Source organism: Astyanax mexicanus, chromosome 14 (assembly GCF_023375975.1).
Source record: "Astyanax mexicanus isolate ESR-SI-001 chromosome 14, AstMex3_surface, whole genome shotgun sequence".
In the NCBI taxonomy this organism is placed as follows: Eukaryota; Metazoa; Chordata; class Actinopteri; order Characiformes; family Acestrorhamphidae; genus Astyanax; species Astyanax mexicanus.
The window spans coordinates 10,744,213-10,753,506 of NC_064421.1; the positions used below are offsets into that span (position 1 = coordinate 10,744,213).

General features: G+C 39.7%; 1 protein-coding gene across 1 annotated transcript in view; it reads left to right on the top strand.

The window, feature by feature from the left end:
• LOC103041514 (leucine-rich repeat and fibronectin type-III domain-containing protein 2) overlaps positions 1-9,004 on the top strand; it is a 282,231-nt gene extending 273,227 nt beyond the window's left edge. The window contains exon 6 of the mRNA XM_022673189.2: positions 7,374-9,004. Coding sequence (XP_022528910.2) covers positions 7,374-8,334 — 961 coding nt within the window. The 3' untranslated portion in view covers positions 8,335-9,004. The remainder of the gene's footprint in view (positions 1-7,373) is intronic.
• Positions 9,005-9,294: the final 290 nt, after the last annotated feature.

Below are 9,294 nucleotides of genomic sequence, written 5' to 3' on the forward strand. Positions count from 1 at the left end.
CCCTTAATTCCTTATGCAATGCAGCTGTAATACAGCTCTATGCAGCAGAGCTACGTCATAAACAGTCATAAATAAAAATTGCACTGCATAACTACATTAGCTTACGACTAGCTTACACCAGTAATCGCAATTATAATGTGTTATAATGACACAGCATTGGTATACAGGGCCTTAAACTAAAGTGACACATATTTATAACTCCGCTATGAAGCATAATTCCTGTGTAATGGATATTGTGTGGCAGACGCCTAATTAACGGCACCATCTATCATTTCTATGGAAGCTGTAAAATGTGCTTACGTATTATAAGTGGAAGTAGAGTGAGTTATTACAGTTATATTATTTTAATGAACATGTTCTATTAAAGAGAGTGTGACTGCAGATGTAAAAAAAAACTGAGTTGGCTGTGCTGATCTGTAGCAACACAGGTCTGCATAATTTTGTACTTAAGCTCAGTAGAAATGTAGAAAACTGATGAATGGTGTTTAAACTAGGCCTCTGCATTAGACATTCACTTTATGGAGAGTGTAGGCTTCATAACAGTGTTATAAATGAAAGAAGTGTATGGCACTTCTGTCAATGAAATATCATTAACTTTATAAACAGCTGATATTAAATAACAATTATTGGCTTATAGAGACTCATTCCACACACTGCCACACACTGATTCAATATGGCAGTTTTTGTCAGAGTAAGTTAATGATGATGATGATGATGATGATGATGAAAATAGAAGAATATATTAACCCTTTGAACTCTAGGCTGTTTTTGTGTGTTTTTTCTTCGTTTTTTGTCAGTTCCTCTTTCAGGTCTTATAACACAGTAATTATATCAGACAGTCACATGCCCTGATCTCTTTTACTCCAGAAGACATACGGATGCTCAAAAATATAATCATTTAAAATGTAAAAGGAAGCAGAATTGTTATATTTTCCTGGAACTGGACAAGTTTTGGTCAAAATTTTACTAAGCGCCTGTTTGTTTGTTTTTTTTGTTTACTTATTTTTGAATGTATAGACTTTAAATATGTTCACACCTAAGATATATTTTCAAAAATGTTTAGACTACAGTTTATTGAAAGCATAAGAATATTGATGATAGTTCATTTTATGGATTATTACTTTGACAAAATACATGGAGAAACAGCATCAAGCGGAGTTATTTTTCTTGATAATCACACCTCTAGCATACATGTAGATACTAAAAACCTGACACTCAGTATTTTAATCAGGACCAATATAGCCAATAATATTCCAACTACTAACAAAACTGATTTACTAGACTAGATATTTACTTTCAGCTGCTTATAATAACAACAGATATTATAATAAAGAGTTAATCCATAAAATAATGAAAAAATACTTTTATTTAGAACACAATAAACCAAAATGTAAACCTTTTAGTCTAAATAATAATAAAAAAAATAGTGCAAAATAACTACTTAGAAAAAATGTGCAATAAAATAAAACTATATAAAGTAGTGTGCAGCATACCTAGCTTTAGTTTGAGTAAAGCAGGTAGTTGCAAACTTTTTCTGTGGACACTTTTGAGTCTTTATTTACTGATTTTATTTGGTTTGAAACATCATATAAATATGTTTGAAGCACTAAAGGTAATTAATATTGGTTGGGAAAGAATCAGTGGCAATGATGACGTCATGTGATTTACTCAGAGGAATTATATTTAGAACTCAGAGGAAATATTTTTAGAAAGAGTAAGTTCTGCCCTTTCTAACCATATATGGATTATGTTTATGTGTGAAGGGATTCCTGAGAAATTAAGCTGAGAACACAAGATGCGATTATGGACATAAAATCTGTCCATAGGGTTCTAAGGGTTAAGTTACTACATGACTCCTTATGTGTTCCTTCATAGCCCAGTTCTCCCATTTATCTCTCAGTCTCACCTGTGTCCATGGTCTACACACCTGCTTGTATTCTCCCTAACTGCTTTGTTGTCTCTCTAGCTATGCTGGAAATATATGAGCAGAGCTCTCAGAGCAGCATGGTCGGCTGCTCAATTAGACCTTAATTAAAATTTTCTGTCTATTTCACCACTCAGGAAGCTTCAAGGAATGCACTGGATGCTGGTATTTGGACCTGATGACTGCCTGTGATAATTACTCTGACTCGTTTCTGTTTTCAGAAGCTTTGAAACACTTTGTTCACGTTGTTCCCCAGGCTCAGGCTCGGGCCGAGGTCCTGCTGAAACAGTCAAACTTTAGCCTTCAGGTTTTACCTTTATGTTTTAATTAACCCGCGATTACTGCTGGATTTGCGAGAAAGGCTTATTGACTTTGTGACTGAGTGCTGTTATTTTTATTTAGCGCTGTGTTATTTTCTTAAATAAATATACTTAAACTTCCATACGTTCCATGAAGGCCAGTCCATTTACAGTATTTCTGTTGTAGACTAAAAAACATTTGGGTTTGACATTAAAAGATAAATATGAGACAAAAGAACAATATTTCAGCTTTTTTAGCTTATTTAGGGCCCTATCGTACACCTTGCTTGTCGCAATGCTTTTTGCCATCTTACACCCCGTCAACAGTCTATTTTCACAGCTTGCGCCTGAGCTGTTAAAATAGCATCAGAGTTTAGAAATGAATCTACACTGATGAGTGTGGTTGTCTGGAAGTGAGGTGTGTTGCTATTTTGACAGTGGAGGACACAGGTGTTCCACTGACTGATTAAAACCCTGACAACAGTCAATCATCAGAGTCCATTCCTGTACACCCCCACTCATTAAACACACACACAGATGCACTGCAGAGCACAAACCCTTCTTTAAACTTAACAATTAACAGAATAAAGAAGAAAATAACATTGCTGTTCCCTTAAATGAGCTGGTGGCGTATCTTCACAGCGTGACATGCAGGTCAGTATTCTCTGCTGAGACACTCAAAAGCGCTACACTGTTAAGATATTAACGTGCCAAAGTCAGAGCTCACCTGCCTCTTAAAGAGAATGGCAACTGGCATACTGATTAGCAAACTGTTTATTTTATGCTACATTTTGAGTTGCGCAAGCCATATTTGTTGTGCCCTCATAATACTAAAGACACACCAATATGCCCTCAATCAAACTGTGCAAAGCGCCCAATTGACCGGTGCTAAAATCGCTAACATAGGTCCCTTAGGGCGTTTTCACACCAGCATTATTTGGTCCGGTTAAAACGAACTCTGTTCCGTTTGTAACTTTAGTGCGGTTCAATTGAGCAGGTGTAAAAACAGTAATCGCACTCGGTGCGGATCTAAAGAACCGAACCGAGACCAGTTATAACTCTGGAGCGCTTTGCTTGTGGTGAGAACCTAATCCGGTCTCGATCCAACCCAGCTATTAAATATAGTCCATTTATTTGAGCTAAACTGCTGATAAGGCACAGTTTAAACAGTTTAAAGTTGATATTTTAGCCAAATAATGCTAATTTCCACAGCTATGGACAAACGCCGTGTCCATGCACTTGCAGCCGCGTAACTTAATAGGTTTAATATGTGTACATCTGTGCCGCATGTCCAAACACTGTGTTTGAAAGCGTGTTCTTCCCGCTATATTTATTTTTTCGTATATTTATATTTACTTCCACGCCAGACAACTCTGACCAATGAGAGGACACAACCTGCTCACATGGTTTATTTGTGTGCATTTTGGTGCGTTTTTACTACCTTCAGTTTCCTGTAAAGGGTTTAAGTCTAGACATTAACTAGGCCAGTCTAAATCCCTCCACTTCTTGCCCCTGATGAACTCCTTTGTAGTTTCGGAAGAGTGTTTTGCATCATTATCTCGCTGCATGATGAAATGATTTCCCAATCAGTTTGGTTGCATCTTTCTTCAAATTGACAGACAAAATGCTTCTGTAGACTTCTGGGTTCATCGTACATCAATGAAGACTAATGAGACTGTCCCAGAAGAAGCCGTGCAAGTCCAAACAATCTTCTTCTTCATCTTCTTCTTCTTCTTCCTCTCTTCTTCAGAACATTCCAAATTGTTGTTCTGGCTATGGCCAATATTTGTGTAATGGCTCTGATTGATTTTCCCTCTTCTTTCTGCTTCACAATTGTCTGTTTTACAGCCATAGACAGCTCTCTCTCTCCTCTCTAGCAAAAATGCCCAAGAAAAATCCAAATCTGAAACTGAAACTTGTATTTTGCTCACAAGAAAATATGGGTGGGTTCAGACAAAACATAATATCTTCTAAACTGTTTATCGGATTCAGATAGAAATGCATAGAAACAAAAGCTGACATGTTTGCCCTTTTGTTGATCTTTTTATCTTTACATATTTACAGCAGAAATAACAGGACAAAAGGCTCACAGGACACAGCACACTGGAAATTGTTGGCTGGTTAATTCTGAATTGTGGACTATTCTTAAATGACATTAAGATGTTTAAAAACTCCAGCAGCACTGCTGAGTCTAAATGACTCATACCAGCACAACCCACACTACGAACACACCACCACCAGGTGTCACTGCAGTATATAGATGCTCTGTGGTCTATTCTGTGGGGTCCTGATAGAGGGAAAGGAGGATAATAAAGTATGCAGAGAAATAGATGCATGACTACAGCATGTAATTAATAAAACTACAATGTGCTTCTATAGGATTAGTGGAGCTTACAATAACACTATTTTGTTGACAGTGGTAAAGATGGAAAGACCGATAACTGTGCAGCTGAGGAACTGCTACTACAACTACTAATCTCAGTGCCAGATACCACAGGGCACCATCACAGGTCTTGTAAAGAGAGCTGTTTTGTTTTGGCGGCTCACAGATGACCATCAGCGTATCAGGCAGGTGGTGGTAATGTTTTGGCTCATCACTGAGTAAACGCTAGAGGCGATGAGTGGGTCAGTCTGTGAAGCAGATATGCTGTTGAACAATAACGAGTCTCTTTGCTGCCTGAGGCAGATTCAATTGAAAATGCATGGCAGACATTTTGAACCCTAATGTTAATGGATGCTAATGGACCACACAGCCATGGTGTATGAAATCCTGTGTAAAGTGTGTAAATTCATATTATTCTGTGAAAAAAAAAGTGTTAAACAAACCAGAATATGCTTTATATTTTAGATTCGTCAAAGTAGCACCTCTTGCTTGGATGATCTTGCCTGGATTTTCTCAGCTTCAGCTTTATGAGGTAGAGTCACTTGGAATTCAGGCGTTCAGTTAACAGCTGTGCTGAACTTGTCAAGAGTTAATTACTTGAATGTCTTGCCTCTTAGTGTTGGTATACAGTAATTAGCTTGGTAACACTTTACTTGGATGGTCCATTTTATGGCCTTGTTGATGCTCAACTGACATACAACTAACACTGAATTGAATGTCCATTAAATTAGCAAACTTAACCCTATGTTGAATGTAAATGATTCAAAATAGAATCTAACCCTACACCTAACCCTAACCTTAACCCTTAATCAACCATAAAATCTAACCCTACACCTAACCCTAACCTTAATCCTTAATCAACCCTAAAATCTAACCCTACACCTAACCCTAACCTTAACCCTTAATCAACCATAAAATCAAACCCTACACCTAACCCTAACCTTAACCCTTAATCAACCATAAAATCTAACCCTACACCTAACCCTTACCTTAACCCTTAATCAACCCTAAAATCTAACCCTACACCTAACCCTAACCTTAACCCTTAATCAACCATAAAATCTAACCCTACACCTAACCCTAACCTTAACCCTTAATCAACCATAAAATCAAACCCTACACCTAACCCTAACCTTAACCCTTAATCAACCATAAAATCTAACCCTACACCTAACCCTTACCCTGACCTTAACCTAAGCTTAAAATCGAACCCTAAACCCAATCCTAAATATTAAGATAAGCGTTTGGGTTAGAGTTGAATGTAGGGTTATATTCAATAGAGAATCATTTACTTTCACCTTTTAGTTCATTTGCATTTAATAGACATGTAGTTGAATGTTAGTTGAATGTCAGTTGAGCATCAAAGAGCCCATCAAATGGACCATCCAAGAAAAGTGTTACCATTAGCTCTATTATGATTAATGTTTTAATCTATATTATGACAAGCATTTCTCAATTAAGTCGTTTTGACAACTTTCAAAAACTTCAAGAAGTATCCTCAAGTGCAGTCACAAAGACAATCAAAAACATTAGAAAGATGAAACTGGCTCTCATCTGGACCGCTCCAGTAAAGGAAGACCAAGAGTGACCTCTGTTGCACAGGATACATTCATAACAGTCATACCAGTCAGGATACCAAGTTACCAGCCTCAGAAACGTTAAAAAAGCTAACAGCACCCCAGATAAGAGCGAGAGATTTTAATGCTTTACAAAGTATATTTTTTAAGTTACTACATGTTTCATAATGTGTTCCTTCATAGTCTGGATGTCTTTACTATAAATTTACAGTGTAGAAATAAAAAATAAAACATTGCATGGGAAGGTGTGTCCAAACTGACTGTTACTGTATTTAATTCCTCATTAAATTTGCACCAATACAAGTACAATTTGGAGGGAAATGGAATGATGTGGAATAAAGTAGCCACTGGCTCGATAGTTAGTATGCTAGATTAGCCTCTATGCTAACTGGGCATGCTGATACTTGCCCACACGGGACAGTGCAAGCAATCTGAACACATCCATAAGAAACAAACTTGGTGCAACATGAGAAACTTGTCGTCTTGCCTGTATGAACGCAGGGTTAAGCTTTTTTAACAAAGCAGAAGCCATTCAAACTCTAACTCAAAGTTTCACTCTGAGTTCTTCACATTCTCTTACTTACAGGATCCCAATACATTATTGTCTGGTGATGAAATGGTTCAAATAAATGTGAGATTTTGCCATATTTCATTTTCATTTTTTCACTTTCCATTGACCTGTAGCTTCAAAGTTTCATAAGAAACCTTTTTTATTTTATTTCAATTAATGCTAACAGTCATTTTCTAGTATTTTTTTAATGATGCTCTTTTAGGTACAGATGCTTTGAACTAATTCTGAATGAATTCTCTGTCTGCCCATTGCTAGCATATTAAACACCTTCATCCAGCTGCAATTTGATAGCGATCAGATATATTTGGTTCCTAATTAAAATGACGCCACAGCGAAAGAATTCTTAATTGTTTTTTGCCGAGTAGCAGAACATCATGCATATTGAATCAAACATAAAGCTTCAGATGAAGTAATCTCTCCGAACGACTCTGTGCATTTTAATAACTACTTACTACTACTGTGTCGCGCTTGGCAGTGGCTTTGATCTCATCCGTTCTCTGTTCAATGAGTCATGCTTATTGTCGATATGAACAACTGCTTAGACTTTGGTTGAACCCTGTCTTTGTAACAAAGCCTGTATTAACTGCGGTATTGTTTTTCTTTTTTGTTCAAATGACAGGATGATCCCTGTGACCAGCAAAGCCTTCGTGGTCAATAACTTGATGCCTGGGATGCAATATGACCTGTGCGTGCTGGCCATCTGGGACGACACGGCCACCACGCTGACAGCCACCAACATCGTGGGATGCGTGCAGTTTGTTACCCGTGACGATTATCCTCGTTGTCAGTCGCTTCACAGTCAGTTCCTCGGGGGCACTATGATACTTGTCATTGGCGGCGTGATCGTGGCCACTCTGCTCGTCTTCATTGTGATACTCATGGTGCGTTACAAGGTCAGCAGTGGTTCCCAGGTTGCCAAGTTGGTGACCGTGAGCAACACTTACTCCCAGACCAACGGCGGGTCTCAGGGGGCTCAGCGGCTCAATGGAGCCCCTGCACCCCCCGCTCCCAAAGCCATTGTCGTGATGCGGAACGAGGTGGTGGAGTTTAAATGTGGATCCTTGCAGAGCAGCATCTCCTCCTCTTCCTCTGCGGACTCCATTGGCAGCGGGAAGCTGGAGCGCTATGACCTGCAAGCAGGGTCCAGCACTTTACCCAACAGATGGAGGCAAGCTCCAGCCAAGACTCGACCCAACCTTGACCACCTGCTCGGAGCCTTTGCCTCGCTGGATTTGAAGGCTCCAGCCAGGGATTTGGGTGGTCCCTCCAGCTCAGGAGCCATGACGGCAGCCATGGGAGCCCTGTCCGACAAAGAACCGCTTTTGGGCCGCGGGGACTCCAAGCTGGGTAGGTTGCTAATGCTGCCGCTGGAGAGCAAGCCCAAGCGCAGTCATTCTTTCGACATGGGCGACTTCGGTGCCGCGCAGTGCCTTAGCTACCCGCGGCGCATCAGCAACATCTGGACTAAGCGGAGCCTATCGGTGAACGGCATGCTGCTGCAGTGTGACGAGAGCGAGGGGGAGGGCGATAAAGGAATGCTGAGCAACAGCTCGGAGTGGGTCATGGAGAGTACAGTCTGATAAAGGGTTGATGAGGATTGTGTCTTTTCTTCTATCAGATCTTTTATCAGAAAAAAAGGCCAGAAAATGGACTGGACATTGGACAGAACAAGAACAAATGGACCAGTGACTTTTCACAGCAAGAAGGACCCTTAAGACCACCCGGAAAGGATGGATAACTCGATGGGTGACAACAGATAGATAACAGGAGATGTGAATGACTGTGTACTGCATGAATCAGAATCCCCATGTTAATGATATCGTCCTTCTGTCCATTTGATCACATTACAGCTTCAGGTTGACATTACAGTACAACAATATGGGAGAGAACATGGGCAAACCAACCAAGGGCCAAAGCAAGGGCTGGCCCTCATCACTGACGGCCTGGAAGAGACACCGCTTACTGACTTATCGGCCCTTAACCGTTACCGTGGCGAGGGCAGGTGCTGACGGACAGACGGACTCTCGCTCTCGAGCGATGTGGGAGTAGAGTAGCTCTGGGAAGAGTGGGGGAAGTAAAGTAAAGTGAAGAGAATGAAAGAAACAGCGAGGCTTTCTCAGGCTGTGCGCTACGCACCGCCAAGAGGATTTACCCCAGCTTAATGGATGTGCATCACAATAGGACTGAATGCACGGGACGGGAATACATTTTTACATTTTCCTCAAGAGGAGATATGAAAAAAAAACAAAACAAATGAAAGTAATGCAAATGAAATGAAGTACAGTATTTTTTATTTTCCTTTTGTATCATTTCTATCTCATTTTATCCGAAAGTGTCAACCCACACAAACATCTTCCTTTTTCATAAAAGGAACACTAATAATGTTTCCCCCCCCCCAAAAAAAAGCAACATCCCACCATTCCAACAGCCTGCTTGGAAAAGAGGAAAATATATATATTAAAAACACACGTAGGACACAAACAATTGAGCCCTTCCAATGAATAAACACACACACACACACATATATATATATATATATA